The 18,682-nt window shown below is 36.8% G+C and overlaps 1 protein-coding gene across 2 annotated transcripts in view; it reads right to left on the bottom strand.

Moving 5' to 3' along the window:
* LOC145690881 (uncharacterized) overlaps positions 1 to 18,682 on the bottom strand; it is a 93,051-nt gene that overhangs the window by 44,446 nt on the left and 29,923 nt on the right. Inside the window, exon 2 of one of the 2 annotated variants that reach the window (XM_081766285.1) lies at positions 4,963 to 7,161. The exons of the other annotated variant lie outside the window; for it this stretch is intronic. Within the exon in view, the coding sequence (XP_081622411.1) occupies positions 7,128 to 7,161 (34 nt within the window). The 3' untranslated portion in view covers positions 4,963 to 7,127. Of the gene's footprint in view, positions 1 to 4,962; positions 7,162 to 18,682 lie in introns of those variants that run through there. 2 annotated transcript variants of the gene reach the window in all.

Below are 18,682 nucleotides of genomic sequence, written 5' to 3'. Positions count from 1 at the left end.
TTGTTGCTGGAATTTAAAAATATCCTTTCATATTTTCCCTTGTTTTCATATCTGCAAAAGTAACGGAGTTGGCCTATGGGCTCCGGATTTTTGCGTCACTGTGTGTATATACCGCTTCTTTGCTGGGAACAAATAGTGGGTAGAAAACAAGCCGCCCAGGCTGCTACATAGCAGTTGGAAGAAAAGATAAGATCCTTCTCTAAAGTTTCACCTGCTTAGACGCCTTTGTCTCCCTCTGTCTTCATCACGAGGAACCATTGCGGTCCACAGAATCTAAATAATAAAAAAGGGAGTGACAATACTGGTGACTTGCGCTTGGAGTGTATTATGGAAGGAACATCTGCATATAACAGTTCAGTGACGACATCTTAGATTCTCAAAATCGTATTAAAAATTCGATGAAATCAAATATTTTGCTTAATTATTTCTCAATTTCCTGAGACCAGCTTGTTTAGAAAGAAAGGCTATTGCTTAGAAAAGAAGGAAAATGCCTGGTACAAATTCCACGCGACATAAATGTGGCATCTTTGCGATCTCCAAATGTCCGCTCTGTTTACATTTCATGCGATTTTGCTGGGTACTCCAAATATTCGTTTTGGTTACACCCTTGGTATATCCCACGGATGTCCAAGTGCTATCCACGTCATCTCATTGGAACATAAATTGTGGCATGTTCCAATGATGTTGCGCGGTTACTAGTGGTGCGCATGTATGTTGGAGTGTCTTATGTGACGTTACGAGATTCAAAGTGCATATCAGTGTATTCACAATCGTCGCCTGTCAGTTTTCAAAGTGGCCATATTGGATTATTTTTTTAAAAATAGGAAAAGGATTGAAGTTTAGACATCAAATTCAAGAAACAGATGTTAGGAATCCCTTTTCTATTTTAAAAATAATAAATCAAATACAGCCGCTTTCAAAACTGGCAGGCGATGATTGAGAATACACTAATACGCAGTTTGAACCTCGTAAGATCACACAAGACAACCCAACATACATGCATGGCTTGGCTACAAACCATTAGTAGCAGTGGGGCACCAGAAACATTGTGTATATAAATAACATTGAGTAAAAACATTATGTAGTCATAATTTACACTCTCCACCATAATATATATACATATATATATATCAGTTTATCTCGGTTAGGAGTAAAAAAAAATATAAATGTACATTATTCTGGTTTTATTTCTTTATATTCTCTTCAGCAGCAGCTCCATGCTGCTCGCAGTATTTATTTCTCTACATTAAGGGGATCTGATACCTCTTCGCTTAGGTTTCTAACTCTCCATTTGATAACATGTAAAATTTAATATGGTAATTTTTAACCAAGTATTGCAGGTAATGACTTGCAATTTTTAATAGAAATACACAAGACCCATATAAATCCAACCACGGTCTCCAATTTACGTTACATGCGTTGGATTAATTGCAATACATTCTTCAGTAAGTTTGGCAACAGAGAATAAAAAGTATGTTGTATACAGTATATGGATAGATCTTTTTCCAGGAATTGAGAGCCTCCTGAAACTGTAGCCCCTACTACTCTTCGCGACACGTGGTAGTGATTTATGAGCGCTCCTGGCTAAAAACCAATGTTGTCTCTGTTACTTTCCTTCTAATTTTCTGTCTTTATTTCTTTTTCAAAAACTTGTTTTGGGCAGTTTCGCCTTTTGTCGGTTGTCTCTATAGAAATAACAGTGATACTCCCTGAAATTGTTGATTCTTGGTTGGAACGATCACTTCCTCTCCGTGACCCTCAGTGTTAGAATCGAGAAACAAAAATAAACTCGAAGACAGTAAATGTAAAAAGACAACAGCTGCAGTAGTTTGTATTAAAAAATTGGAACGAACAAAAATATTGTATCTAAATAACGTATTTGTGTTAAATGTACTTTATCATGATAAAACTTCTATATTCTTCTCGTATAAGATGCTATAAGTGCTCTACTTTGTAACAAAACTAAAAGTGACGTCTTTGAAAGATGGTATTAGACTTGGCAAAAAATGGTTTTGTGGGGTCAATTTAATAATTCATACATACAATACTTTTAATCAATTTTCAGAAATTAGTGTATTGGTAATATACAAATTATACAGTACATGTAATCAGTGTACAATATTAAGATATTTTATTGATAATTGCTTTTTCGATGAGTTAACTTCAGGCATATAATCATTCTATTCTTTCTATAATGTACTTAATATAAATGTGTACGTAAGTATAAATGTTGTTTGACAATAGTAAGGTATTTCGTTGAAAAAAAATGCTTTTTTTTTTGGATCATTTTAGTTTCAGATATATAGTCATTCTACTCGTTTTCATAAAGTAATTAATATAAACATATCAACAGTATAAATGCCATTAGTGTTAGAAATGTAATGAGACATTTCGTTGATAATTGTTTTTTGTAGAATCATATAAATTTTAAGCTTATAGTCATTCAAAGGGGTTCCATAGTCTAGTGGTTAGAGCGTTCGACTCCTGATCGCCTGGTTCTAGATTCGATTCCCTGCTAGAATACTCAAATTATTGGCCTCTGCCCATCGTCGTGAGGCAAGCTGGGTAGCCATGTGATTAAAAGACATGACAGTCTATATAATTTATATAAATATATACACAGTACAAATGTTGTTTGATTGTAGTGAGGTATTTCGTTGATAATTTCTTTTTGTAAGATGTATACTATTTTTATAATGGTAGAATGTGTGTATACTAGTTATAAGATGTAGAACTATACATTTCTTTGTATAGACTTTTATAATGTATAATGTATTTTTATAATCAAGAACGAACGTTTAAAATCTTAGAATGGGCAAATCTTGCCACAACAGCGAGATGTACCCGTAGAAAGATTAATAATAATGATGATAAGGGAAAAGAATGAAGACGTACTAAAGGAAACTAGTGAAGGACGACAGATCATGAAGATAATAGGAAAAAGAAGAATCAGCATGCTTTAATTTATTCGACACTCCGATTGGATCACCGTGTTGATAGAGGGAAAGGAAGAAGAAAAAACAGGAAGTGAAAGACCAAGGAGAGAAAAATCTACGTCCCACAGTTATGCCTGGTAGGTTAGAGGAGCTGGTGGTGTTGAGAAATGAAGGAAATAGTGGAATACAGAAAGTGGAAGGAGACGGGAGAACCCCGAGAAAACCCCCACATATTGTGCTCGTCCTCCACAAAGTTCACTTGGTGCGAGAGCTAAGATAGAACCAAGAACGCCATGCGTTAGTGATGAACGCTCTACCACTCAGCCACCGCGGCCCGACCAAGGATAGAATATCAAGATGCAGTTACTAAGAAGAGACCTTATCAAATTATAAAACAGCTCTCCCAAGGGAGAGAAAAGTTTTAGAATTTCCTTCTTGCCCACCAATCTATGATTGAAGTGAGGAAGATTATTTATTATAATAATAATAATAATAATAATAATAATTATTATTATTATTATTATTATTATTATTATTATTATTATTATTATTATTATTATCAGTAGTAGTAGTAGTAGGAGTAGTATTACCGAGAATGTCATTCTGGGTTTCCTCCTATAAAAATATACACACTGTTTCCAACTATGGTTATCTTACTTTTACAAATTGGTCTAATTTAATATTGGCAGTAGTAGTCTTTAACACTACACTGCTCGCGCGGATTACTATTATAGTCCAGTGGGTTTAAGTTTTCTACTATCTGAGGGTTGGCGACACTTGTGACCTTGAGCGGTCGTCTACCTTCCACCCCTATTTCTACAACACCATTAGTCGAGTGATAGCACCTAAAGACAACGCACTGATGTTATACGCATTATTTTTTTTCGCATGGACTACTATTGTAATCCATGCGAGTACTGACGTGATAGTTTGTTTTCTGTCTAACGTTTTAACTTTTCTTGTTTTGAATGTATTATTTCATATTATTCGCTCGAATATGTAATATATATGTTTAAAATGCCAGAGCACGAACAGATACGACAGTAGCTAACAAACTGAAAGTGACGACGAAAGTGTTTTGAGTGTAGAAGACTAGGATGAAATAGAGGAAGATGTTGTCGAGTAGTGACTCTGAAGAAAGTGGTAGTGACGATTTGGAAGAAATAGAAGATGAAGAAAGGAACGGTGTTATCCAGGAAGACGGGTTTCATGGCAAATTTTACATTGGAAAGGACAAAATTACCAGATGATATATTGATCCAGTGCACCCAAGAAATACGCGAACACAACGTCATAACACCATACCTACACTGCATAGTTATTACTTCATAGAACAACACTAAATTTGGAGTTGACATATTGGACAAATTGTGTCGCTAGTGTGATACAACCAGGAATTCGCAAAGATGGCCACCCACTCTCTTTTTCCGCGTGTTAAATGTTGCTGGAGTAAACGTTCTCATTGTTTTCAAAGTAAATAACAATGATGCTATGATCAACCGTAGATACTTCCTGAAATCTGTGGCTATGGAACTTATCAAACTTCTTTGTGGAAGATGAAGAAACAAGAGTACTCGAAAAAGATGTTTCCGGTGCAGTAAGTGGATCTGCTCTGACCACAAGTACACTCTTTGCACTGACTCTTATGACTGAAACACCCAAAATGTTGCATACTTTTGACCCTGTTTCCAAGTGTAAAAGTTATACTTGCAAACAATTTAACAACTTTTTTTTTATTTTATATAGCAGTTTTTGACATTTTAAATGCAAATGTCCTTTTATTTCAATTCTTAATCAAATATTAAGAAAATAAACGAACATTTACAAAAATATAGTAAATTGCATACGCATTGTAAAGTTTTGGCTTCTAATTCTTTTTGTACATTAAAAAACAAAATGTTTGCATTGAAATGTGTTCTTTATTGCTTGTGAAAACCACAATAATAATTTAAAAATTTCCAATTGAATAACCACTAAGATATATATATATATATTTATCAAATGGACTACAATCGTAATCCGCGCGAGCACTAATGTTTCAACAATTTCATGCGAGTACTGTAGTGTTAAGCTACGGCTCACACGCCACTATTCAACATTAAATTTAAGATGCCTCGATATATTTGCATAAGTTTATCATTTCCAAAAGAAACATTACGTAAAAGGTCTATTCAAATAAATATCAAGTTTTACTGACGTTTGTATGTTACGCATATCTTTCTTAATTTGCATTACTCACATTACCCCAGAGAACGAACAAATTTTAGAGTTCTCGTTTGAACATCTCTTACAATAATAAGCAAATATACGGGGAACAAATTTACCATTATTGACGATGCGGAAGGGAGGAGATTTTCTGGAGTAGGAAGGAATATGTGCGGGTGCAGAGTAGAGGTCTTCACGGGCCGGAATTATTAGCCCGGGCCCGGCCCGGCCCGTGGATTTACAATGTGAGACCCGAGTCCGAAATATGTCTTAGCATTTAGGCCTGAGCTCGGACTGAGCTCAGCGATAATCAAATTAGCCCGAATCAATTAAAATAATTAATTCAAAATTGTATTTTTATTTACAGCAATTCGAAGTTAAATTTTGCAGTTGTGTTTTAAAAGTTCTCCAGAAAGAACGGTGCAATTTGTATCGTTTTACAGTATATTTACAAAGTTAGGCTGGAAAAAGCCCGGGAAACATGTTTGTATATTTAAAAATTCAGAAACCGAGCCCGATCCGGGCCCGAAGTGATAGATGCTTTGTAGGCCCGAGCGCTGTCTGCGGGCCGGGTCGTGCTTAAGCCCTCGGGCTTGGTCCGAGCTCGTGTAGACCTCTAGTGCAGAGGCGTTTGTCGATGCAATAATAGAAACAAATATGAATTCGGATAAAAAAAATACACAAGGCTTCAAACTAACTTTTAATTTATTCGTAGATATTAGATCGCTAGCATAGGCGACAGGCGGCAAGTGTATTTTAAGATTGCAATAATGAATGTTTTCGATAGCATTGAGATGAATTGTTTTCGATAAATTTTATTATAATTAGCAATTTTTAAAAAGGGGGGCAGGAAAGACTCGTAAACCTTACTCGCCTTGCTGTGCAGATGATATGGTCAAAATCAATACTGGATAGCGAAAATGTAAGTGTAAAGGCTAATATGGAGCAGAGAACTTCTTCAGAAGGGAATTGGGAGGGGAGGAGAGTACAATACTGTAACACTTGAAATGCATCTTGATCTGTATACTTCAACAAACTTTTCTTATTAGATTACGCAATTTCTAGTTTCTTACTCCGATTATTCAAAGTATTCAAATGTTCTCGGAGGGAGTGACCGCCCCTCCCTTTAATTCGTCCGTGGTGTCATTCTGATCTTACTTTTTTTTTATTTTCGCCACTAATTCAAAATGCTTACGGAAACAAGTCTTTTTCTTGTGACTGTAGGGGGTGGAAGAAACAAACAAACTGTGAAAGGAAGAAAGAAGTAGTTTAGGGCTCTTCTAGTCCAGACCATTCTAACCACTGAGAAATGATAATTACAACATGATGTTTCTAGTAATAGATTCCTTTTAAAAACAGCTAACAAGCAAACAGATGGTCAACCTTCTCCCCTAACAAACCCTCGCCCCTCTGCAGCATAATTTTTATTTTCTGTGGCCAATTTTACTGAAGATTATATTGCAATTAATCTAACGCTTGTAACGAAAATTGGAGAACGTGGCTGGATTTATATGGGTCTTGTGTATTTCAATTAAAGATTTCAAGCCATTACCTGCAATGCTTTGCTAGAAGTTAGCATATCAAAAGTTACATGTTATCAAATGGAGAGTTAGAAACCTATGCGAAGAGGTATAAGATCACCCTAAGAACAATCTTCTCAAATATAAGAAATTTGCCTTCTAACTTGCAAACACTTGTTCTAGAAAATTATGTCACTGACCACTAGTTACATTAAAAAGACAATATTTACGTACTTTGCTGAAAATAAGTTCTATGCCACTCTTTATCACTTTCAAGAAATATCACAAAGGTGAATAACCAGAATATTTGCTCCTTTATAATGTTACTTTTTATTACTAACTCTAATTTCGAATCAAACTCGAATTTCGACGCTGTGATTTGTCAGTTAAATTTCTGTGGAACTGCAGCTGAAATCTTAACTGATTTTGTTGTTCGGCATGTTGAAGCCAATTCTCAATAATCTCGTTAGTTGCATTTCTCTTGTGTTGGGGCACAGTTTCTAAAAATAGAAATCGGCAATATTTAATAAAATAAAACAGTAGAGTATGATTAAGGATCAATCATTACATCTAAAAATTACAAAAACATTTAAAATGTTTGCGTGGGAGCTGCATCAGCTTGTGAAAACAATATTGTCTTACAAACGTAACACCCTGAAGAAAATGAAAAGGGCAAGGAATACAACATCTACAGCTGAAAATGACACAACTCAGAGTGTATCTTATTTACGGAAGTTGTAAATTGTTCAAGCAGTCACAATTTTATTTTAAAAAAGTAAATTTTCTTGTAAATTTTACACTTACATAATACATTTAGTTAACACTGTGCTGTAACTAAACTCGTTCACTCTCTCAATCTTACTAGGTAAATCGAAAATGAGAGTGTTACTACTGAGGCAAATTATAATCTCAATTACCTGCATAGAATAGGAAAAAATCATTGAAAATATTTTTAAAAAAATAAAAATAATTTGAAAACATGTGGCAGCATTTTAGTTAATTATGAACTAGCGTCCCATTCCGAAGGCTCGGATCTCAAAACCTTTTTCCTGAGTCGCACCAGGTGAATGCCGAGATGGTTTACTAAGGCATTAATGACTGCTAAATTCTTCGATTTCTTTCCCATGAAGCAGACCTTACATACTAATTTGCCTTATACAAATGAATAATTTTCATAACGTTGCATAGCAGAGAATACAAGAAATCGCGAATGTAGGAATCAAGTCATGAAATGCTCAAGAAATATACCAACGTTGCAGAACAGTTCACAAAAAGGCTGAAATGTACTTTAGGCCTGGGCGAATGTTCCACAACCTGAAAATCATCTGTCCAATGCCATAAAAGTACTACAGTTTGAACACAAACAAAACATTTTTTCTCTAAGATTAACATTTAGAAGTAACTTTTTTTTTAACGGAAAGAGCAAATCAATGTACTTCTGTCTGCTGGTGACAATCGCAGTTAGCTTACAGTTGTAACGATGGCAAAAGATTTAACATTAACTGTAAGAATGTACCATTCACGCCCATTTGATTGTTTTACTGCTAGTAAAGAAAGTTGGTTTACTTTATATATGTTTTCATTTCATGTTATCAACTGCACAGCTCAATGATTACCAGGTAAATCCTTTAGGCATCCAGTGACAGAGGGATCTTCGAAACAGTTCTAATTTGAGCTTTTCAATGTTCAAATACACAACAGGTATAACATAAACGATATTTCGGAAACATGGCTGTAAGTCCTGAATAATTGTGGGATGAAAGAACATGACAAACTGGCAATAGCATTGAAGTTTTCGCCAACATACATATTTAGGTCTCTCTTCCACGGATGCTTATATTTAACCTGTCACTTGAAGATGGGAAAATTGCACGTTTTGCCAAAATGAGGACTTCCAACGTCTTTTAAATGCTATAACAGCGGTTGTAGTACATGCTTTTGGGAAATAAAGTTTACAGGAAGATGGTTTGGGCAAGTATTCATGGCAGAATGGTATATATTTAAAGGGAAAAATGGGCAACTGAAAGATATTTTTGACAAACATTTAAACATAGAGTATTCCTCTTCAAATGCCAAGTTCTACAATTTTCCTCTGTGGAAATGAGATTAAAGAACAATAGGGAGAGTTTATTACCTATTATTGTGTTAATGATTAATGAGCGAAAACTCTCTCTCCTTTCGCCGTAACAAATTAATTGCTCAGCTACTCCATTTGTTATTTTTTTCTTTTATATAATGTTTGTTGTGATGGCTTCTAAGCTGTGACCTCCAAGTCTTTGATTTCTTAGATCTGTAACGAAATGCACACTAAGCACTCAATGGTAATGGAAATTTAGAACATACAACTGATGCCCTTAAACAAATTACATTGATTTTAGAATATATTTTCACGGAGTCAGTTGCAATTGGAGTATCCCCAAAATTGATATTTGTACTGACGTTTCGGTTGTTTTTTTTTAAATAAAAGAGAGATTACATGTTAATTCTCAAGCAATTGTAAATCATCAATTGGTGAAAGCAACGTATCTATAAAAATATTACGAAATCTACAGGAATACAAGGAATAATTCAACTCTTTTTGTTGTCAATATAGAGAATGGTTGTAAAGTCAATACCTATTTTTAATTTAGATTGTCCTGGAAACCAGTATCAGTTCTTGCTGGCGTGTAACACTATTAACGTTTTAGAACTTTGTGGAAAATGCGGGTGCATACGTTGAAGTGGAACTTAATAATCAAGTGGTATACTCTAATAATGTATTCCTTGGAAACAAAACTGATAGGTTGTTTACTTTTAGAAATATTCATTTTTACAAATGACAACTGACTTTACACCTACGCTGTATTCAGGGAGTAGTAATACAGAAAACAAACTACTAGCTAATTTAAAAAAGAATGTTTTCAGTATGCATTGAATAGCAAGTCACGTCTTTTCAAATTACTTCCGAAGCAAAGCCTACACGAAGTTGTTCTATCAAATTTCATAAATGTCAAATTCTTCGGAGAATTGTAGGCACTAAAACTTCAGCAACCTATATTAATACACTAGTTTCCAACCTATATTAATACACTATAGCATTGTTCACAGATTTAAAATATTACATATCTCGAACTCAAGAAATAGTGGAATAAAGTAAGTGGGAGGAAACGGGAGAGCCCGCAGATGATTTGTCCACCACAAAGTCCACTTGGCGCGAGCTGGGATCGAACCAACAAGACCATGCATCAACGACGAACGGTCTACTACTGAGCCACCGTGGCCCCTGTAAGGATTTCTAAAAACAAATATAGTTTAACTAAAATTTATTGTTCTTTGGTATAACTTGGTAAAATTTTCTTTTATGTCGAACTTCAGTGAAACCTCCCTTAACGGACACCACTATAATACGGACAGGTGTTTTGACTCGGCAAAAATAAGTTCTACGGAACAAAACCATCCATTTTACGGACAATGTTTCAGGTACGCAGGGACTTTTTTAAACGTTACAATAACTTCTTCATAACATACAAAAATTATTCTCTGTTCTGCGACATATTACAGTTTACAAAAAAGTGTTTTCCCCATAAGTGTATATGAGTCTAGACCTGGAAAACCATCAAACAGAACAGCTTCGAACTGAAATTGAAAATCTTTCTTTTCTCACCAATAAACAGCCTTCTCGTGAAAACCTTAACAAAACTTCAATAAGCAATAACACTCATGCAGGGTCAATCGTATGGACAAGAATTCTATGCGAAGGATCTTTCACTCCCTAACAAGTTTAGTCCTTTTTCCTCTGGACTTTGAATCTTTCCCGATAGTTTCATAGATAACAAAACATTCTTCGTTTTACAACAACATTTTCAACGAGCAATATTTCCTCTCCTACTTTCTTGGAAAAGCAAACTTTTACTTATGATACTGGAACAAGTCTGGGAAATGAAAATGAAAAGCAATTTGTAAGTTTTACGTCCCACGCTTATGCCGGTTAAGCTAAAGGAGGCGTAGATGATGACAAAGGAATGGAATGGTGAAATGAAAAAAAGTGGGAGGAAACGGGAGAACACCGAGAAAACCCATGAGCACGGTGTTTGTCCACCGCAAAGTCCAACGGAGGGAGCTGTAATCGAATCAGGACTCCAAGCACCGGAGGTGAACGCTATACCACTGAACCACCGAGGCCCCTTGGAACAAGTCTGTTAGAGTTTTCCGGGCTACATTTTTCACTTTCTCTAAGTCTATTCTTTGTGACTGGGGCTGGGTCAATAAACATGTACACTCCCAATAAATTGTCTTTTTATCCATTCCGCCAAGGAAGATACAACTTCAATACACAAATATACACATACACATATTTCTTCCGCAACCGTACTCAGGATTATCAGAATATACTTCCTAATGAATTTTATTACGATTTAGAGGAGAAAGCATGCCTTTTTCACTAAACAAGGGCGTTTAGCCTGTTAGTTAGTTCCTAACGCAACTTTTGAGAATTTGAAATAAATGAAAAACACTTCAACTTTCCCCTCGCATATTGGAAAATATCCAAATATCTTTGGTATATTACTCTTCATCAGTTGATAGGCAACGTGTGAACAAATTTACACCTCATTAAATGCCTTCTCTAAATCAAAGAGTACCAGACAGGATGGCTTGGTGGTATTATACTGCTTACGGATGCAGTTGAGGAGACGCAGAAGCTGATCGTTGATGCTAATTTGTGGGCGGGAGCCTGCTTGATGGTGTAGTAAAGATGGTAATGAGAAAGATGAGCATAAAGTCATTTGACGATATTTTTTCCTAGGATTTTGGTGAAGATTCGGTTGAGCTGTATCAGACGGTGTTCTTGATTTTAAGGAACAAGAGAAATTTGGATGATTTCTAATGAGCTGGTACATAATTGTTCCGTGGAATAAATATGACCAAGAAAATTGAGCAGTATTGGTGGATTGTCTTACATGTCGATAGATGTTATTGATTCTAGGGGCATTATAACGTTTATGATAGATGACATTAGTGACTTGTGTGGTAGAAATGGAGGCAGAGAGTGCTTTGTGAGTAGATATGTTGTGCGCCATGTTGGGTTGAAGATAAATCTGTGCTGAATTGAAGTTGAAATGGTCTACAGGAAGATAAATAAAATGCTAAGTGAATGATAGGGGTGTGAAAATCTCCTATAATTAGGAAGCAAAGGTTTTAGCTTTTTCTTGGTCTCCGTGCAATGTGTGATCGTGGTGCAAGAGAGGATAACAGGTTTGGGTAATTTTACAAGCTAATGTGTTGAAACGCATCTAATATTGCGAAGGGTGTGATATGGCAGAAATTGTGTTTCAGGTTTTAATCCACTGTTATAATTTGTATACTCTAAGATAATTACACACTGTTCGGTGGATGGCTCTGCGATGCTGAAGAGCTTCGCGGTTGCCAGGGCAAACATATTCTGTATAGATTTGAGGAGAGTGTTTAACTAGACGAAATTAGCGCGAAGGGATTTTAGGATGATGAGGTGATACATATGCGGTTTGAGGGATGAACTGCTCGGTTGCGAGTTGAATGATTGGTGGTAGAGATTAGAGTCGATTAACCCTTAGAGTACCAAGCCTACAATGTTAGGTAAAGTACAAAGCCTGGGTTATTTTGACCCATTCATGCTTCTTGTTAAAAAATATCAAGTTTCATTTAGGAAGTTAAAATTTCTAACGTACAATGAAAAGGGCAATGTATCTGATCGTTCTTTATATTACAGTAAATTTCATACGGCCGTTGACAGTGGCAGCCGGCACCCACCCGTGGCGGCACGACGATCTACTTGTTCAAAATTGCCGACCTTTTGCCGAGGCGGCAAGCGGTCGAAAATCGCAAAAAATGCCCTTGGCCGACTGTTGCCGACCGTCAGAGTCGGCAAAACAGTCGGAAAGGCCTCTTTCCGACCCTCTGACGACTCCTTATGACGGCCTCTTTTCGACAGCGGCGCCGGCGCATTTACTGCGTCTTTACGGCTGTTGCCGACTGCCCGGCAAGGCAACTTTCTGACGGCGGCGCCGGCGCATTTAATGCTCATTTCCGGCTGTTTGCCGACTGCTCTGCAAGGCAACTTTCCGGCGGTGGCGCCGGCACATTTAATGCTCATTTCCGGCTGTTTGCCGACTGCTCGGCAAGGCAACTATTCGAGGGCGGCGCCGGCGCATTTTATGCACCTTTCCGGCTGTTTGGCGACTGCTGGAGAGGACCTCTTTTCGACGTCGGCTTCCCGATTCTCCCACAGGCGGCATCCGACCTCTTGCCGCCGTCGAAAAGTGACCTTTTGCCGACTGGAAATCAACGCTTCAGGAAGGCAAAATTTTCATCATCTTTTACATTAGTCTTGCCTAAGTCTTCCTCCATGCTATGATTTCTCGACAAGGAGCATCCTTGCAAGTTCTTGAAGTATAATACTTGCATTTTTTTGTGTGTGTCCCAGTATAAAACTTGTTTCTTTTTGCTTTTTTGCAGCACTCTCAGCCAAAAAAGAAATTGAATGGGACATGCAAGTATTATATACTTTCAGAATTAGCAATTGTGCCCTTAATGAGAAATCATAGAATGGAGGCAGACTTATGCAAAGCTACTGTAAAAGATGGTGAAAATTTTGCTTTCCTGAAGGGTTGATATCCAGTCGGCAAAGGGCCACTTTTCGACTGCGGCAAGAGGTCGGATGCCGCCTGTGGGAGAATTGAGAATCTGACATCGAAAAGAGGTCCTTTTGAGCAGTCAGCAAACATCGGGAAAGGCGCATAAAATGCACCGGTGCCACCGGTGGAAAGTAGCGTTTCCGAGCAGTCGGCAGACAGCAGAAAAGGTGCGTAGCAATGCAATGAAAATCATGGCGGATTTCCACCAGTAATGTTGTACTCGGTACATACGCAATACATTTGCACAATTCTCAGTACGATTTAAGTGCTATATAGAGGGAAAGTATCTGGGAATGAATTACAAATGCTTGAAAGCGAATTAAAAGTAACAACTGAGCAGCTAATAATGATCGTTAAAAATAATTCAATTAACACATCTGCGGGCGTAATGTGAAAAACAAACAACAGTCAGTACAGTTTTCCCCTTAAAGCATATTTTTCACTATCACGACTACTAGGAACAACACTATTCTATGCATTCAAAATTTGCTAGTTGCAAACGCTTTCTTCGAAAAAAAAAACCGCAGCAATCCGTTAGAATACGGTCTTTTCAGGTTGTCGTTTTCTCATCAACTATTTGAAAAAGAATTTTAAACGTCAATGATTTTCTAAATTTTTTAAAATACACGGGTCACACTCCGAATGGAAAATGGTATTTAAAAAATTAATGAAGTAAAAATAATAAATAAAAATACTGTAATAAAAGGTATGTGGTGGCGGAGAGATTCAAGGACAACAGAAACGTGTGTCCAAGCAGCCAAGTCAACAAGGTTAACGAGAGAAGGTGACAGCAACCTTGCGTTACAGGTTAACATTTCTAGGTTACAGTGTAATAACTCACAGGGGTACGGTAACCGATCACGTAGTTACCACTATCAATCACATCCTGCAGCCGGTAACATAGTTAGTATGTTGGAATAACCGACTGCTCGGTTAATGAAACAGGGTGCATCAACTACAGTAACCGAGTATTTTGGTTAATATAACATATTCAATTAGTGAAAGTAACTCTTTGTGAGTTAATTTTCAGTTTAACGTCCCTAGCCGTAGCGAGGCTATATGAGACTGTACCTGTTGATTAACGTGGAATCCGAACCACATGAGCTCCCACCAGGAATTTAACCCAGGTCTCCCACGCCAAAGGCGCGTACGCTAACAGTTTAGCCACGAAGGAGCTCACGGATTGTTTTGAGTTTAGTGGACCTGTGTATACTGATTCCGAAAAATATAATTGTATTAGATGGGGAACTCATTCTTAAAATGAAAGAGCAAAAGGTATATCAGTGGTTGAGCCTTCAACTCTGGTCGTGGGGCCCCTTTTCGATCCCAGACCAAGTGAGCTTTGTGGTGAACAAACATCGTGCGCATAGGGTTTTCTCGGAATTCTTCTCTTTCCTTCCCCCTTTCTTCATTTCATTCATTTATCATCATCACTGTGTACATTAGCCTCAATGCGTAATTGTGAGACGTTAAACTAGATTTTTAATTTCATTCTTAAAGTGAAAGCAGTCATTCGCTTCTAAATTCCCAGTGTTATGCTCTAATAAAAATATTGGCTATTGAAAGTAGCTAATTTTAGTGGATAGTACAAAAATGTTTACAAAGCAGCTTTACTATGACAGTGATACGCGAAGAACACGGAGAACCGAATACACTGATAAGTTACTTTGATACAAATCAACATTTAAAAATTTATAAGAAAACCTGTAAGAGCAATCAAAACTATATAGGCACTGATGAAGAATTCAATTAACAGTTGAAACAGTTAACTTTTACTTAATCTTTATTACAACAGTACGGTCGCCACACCAAAGGAGAATCAGAAAAGAAAAGAAATCCTGCCATGTATCCAATGGTAGGAATCGGAGTTTCTTGCAAAATCTTCGAAACATTACTTTGAAGCTGCAAGTTAAACAATAAATTCTTAAGTCCCTCACCAGACAAAGAGATGTATTAAAATAGAATATTATATTTAGTGAAAATAGCATTTTATTACTTTGAAATAGAACTTCGATACACATCAGGGTTTTGCGACACTATTGTATTGGCAATTGAGAATTTTGTATTCGGATGAATACAAAATATTACACCTTAAAAGAAAACTTTGTTAGTGGAACAAATAAAATGCACATATACTTAAATAAACTACAGGTAAAATCGATCAGGTGGGCAAAAATGATAAAAGTTTTAAAACAAATACATTTTATTTTTCCCTAGGAGTCAATCTGAGTAACGTATCTAAAACAGAAACAAATTTGTAATAAGAATTCAATCAAATCAGCAAATAACTTTGAGAAACCAGAAAAAAAAAAAAACACCGTCGACGGCGGCAATCCCGGCGGTAAATTTCATACGGAGATCACAAAGCTATAACTCGGCAGCAGAAACTCTAACATTTAAAGAATATGTCATAATACATAAACCTTGTTACGTTATTAAAAGAACATATTTAATATACAGCAAACAATTTATATACAGCAAATTATTTTATTATTACATATGCTTGAGTTTAAACGAAGTTTTATTTATTATTTTTATTTTTATGTTTTAGTCTTTGTTCGAATTGAAATAGTCTTAAGTTTCCAGTTAAATAGGTACTTGTAATAAGTTTATTGAAGCTAAGCCGAATAAATTGAAGCATATTTGAACAAAGTACAGTTCTAGTAGTATTTTAGATTACTCGTAAATCGTTATCAAAGTCAACTCTTCACTCTCGTTTCCGCCATGATTGTTGACTCGAAACATTGTTATCTTTGTGGCACGGAGCGGGCAGAGTAGGTGTGGCGAAACTGTAACGTATGGCTTCATGATTTTGTTGTATGGGCAGATCCTCAATTTTATAACATCCTTGACCATGACATTGACGGCAAACGGCGCAGCAACTTTGTTCGTGAGTGCAGGGAGTTTCCCTCGTGGATTTATGGTTGTTACGGGATTCGGATATGAGGGTGCGTTGATGATACGCAAGGTCAAAGAAAACCTGAAGGTGGATGCCAAATACTTCCAAGAATCCATTCTGATATTCACCTACTGCAGAGATATCCTACAATTGTATCTATGAGACGCGAACTAAGTGATGATCCATATGGATACGGCTTTGACTTAAACCGCCAAAACATCACTAGGTTTTAATGAGGAAGTGGCAGGCGAATTAGGAATTCGTGTCATTCTGTTTGAAGACATTTGCTTTATTCTCTTTGAGAAGTATTTTGGTGCGACTTTTTTTTCTTAGAAATTATATAAAATCAAAATTAAAAAAATCTATGACTTTCACCTCCCACGTTTATGCTGGCTAGGCTAAAGGAGACGGCGAAAATGAGAGATGAATGAAATGGTGGAATGAAGAAAGTGGGAGGAAACGGAAGAGCCCCGAGGAAACGCACGCACATGTTGTTTGTCTACCACAAGTTCACTTGGCAGGAGTAGGGTTTGAACCCGGAAACCCATGCACCAGAGGTGAACGCTCCACCACTGAGCCACTGGTGCCCGCAAAAAGTCAAAATAAGACAGTCTGGTGCAGGTGTAGTTTTCGTGCACTACATGTTGTAAGATTTACAGGTAAAATTCAATACTTTCCATGAAAAGACATATTTATAACGAGAATTTACTTTTCCTATGCTACCCATAGCATCGCTATTTCTGTCTTACTTTCAAAGTTACTGCCTACGTCTTTATCAACTATTTCGCAAATCTTAGTACTTAATTTATCCTTACCCTTTTGATTGAGATGCATACCGTGCTGCGTGTACACTTCTCTACCTAACTTACTGATATGCACAATTACAACATTCTTAAAGTGATTGCACATTGTTTTTAATTTTAAGTTAATGCTTCAGTCTTCACACACACGAGTCTTCAGTAAGATCATGGCGATAAGGGATATTTACCACAATTGTTTTACAGTTATTCAACATAGAGGGTTGATTTGCAATTCTCACTACCTCAACCGCCTCACTACCTTCATTCTTGGTCACATCATTTGTTCCACTTAATATTACTACACAATTATCTTCCTTATTTACAATGTTGGGATTAATACCAGACAACACAACAACGCTTTTAACTCCAGGCTTGATATTTCCTTGCACTACCAACTTGTGTTTAGAATTACTATTCACTTTCTCGACAGTCCACGAGCGTGACTATCACCATATATGTGTGTACACTTGTGCGTCTTTCTTAGTCTTTCTTCTTGCATTAGTTTCATTGTTTGTAACTTTCGGAACGTTTGGTTGCGTAATAGTTTTTCCCTTTTACATCCTTGCACTATTCTTCTTTTGTGAGTTTCTTACCGGTTTTACTTTTGAATTCACGTCTCCTTCACTTCCGATGTTTTCAAACACACTGTATCTGTTTTCGCATATAATTGTTTTACCTGATCCACATTAGAACATTTGGGTCTGAGCCTACTGTAACTTATTTTTGTCCACTGGTTGGAGATGTTTTGAGTTTCAACAAATGATTCTACTGACTTCACTTTTTGTTTGAATACTTCATTTTCTGATTTTAGTGTCCTCATGTCCTCCTGTAACATATTTATTATTTGTAAAACGCTGTCAATGTCTTCGTTAATATCACAATGGTTTACGTTTACCATGTTTTACCATGTTTGTCCCTTGCACTTCATTGCTATTAATCACGCTGCCTTGTGCTATTAATCAACTTAGAACAAATGGAGCACCGACTATTTAACTTATTTTCTTACATTAACTGATGATTTCAAGGTTGTGGAGGCACTGTCGCAAATCCTAGGGGAACGAGGGGCACATGACACCCCAATCTTGAACATGGGGGACTGTCCCCCCAATAATCTGACGTGAAAAGTGCTTTTTGGGATAAAAGTGATGATTCTTATTGCTACAAAGGAAAGTGAGATGAAATTGATTTCTCTTGGTTTTTTTCATTTTAAAAAAAAGAATCGTATTCTGTAGTATTTCAAACTGAACTTCGTGCTGTAGTGCGTTTAGTAGTCTCATCAATATGTCTTAATTCCACTTCCGCTACTTGGGCACAAATAGCAATAAATGCCAGAGGAAGATATGCCCCTCTCCTAATGCTGGAAAGTTGTCTGAGCTATAGGTACGGGCACAAATTCCGGGGAAATGGGGCAGCATCTGCTCCAACGGTTGGAATTGGAGGCTCTCCCAATAATCCTTTCTGAAAAGTACTTTTTGCAGATAAGTGTGATTATTTGTGCCCGACTGCAACAAAGGAAAGTAAGATGAAATTGGTTTATCTTAGCTTTTCCGTTTTTAATGAAAATCATGGTGTCTCTCTCTGAATGACGTAATCTGATGCGAAATATTACCTCCTCATCTCCCTAGGCCCTAGCACACGAAGAGTATATAGACTACCCAATGTCAGTAGAACC

Source organism: Thermobia domestica, chromosome 7 (assembly GCF_964235325.1).
Source record: "Thermobia domestica chromosome 7, izTheDome1.hap1.1, whole genome shotgun sequence".
Taxonomy (NCBI): domain Eukaryota; kingdom Metazoa; phylum Arthropoda; class Insecta; order Zygentoma; family Lepismatidae; genus Thermobia; species Thermobia domestica.
Note: the sequence above shows the minus strand (reverse complement) of the source record. Positions and strands in the feature narration are given on the sequence as shown.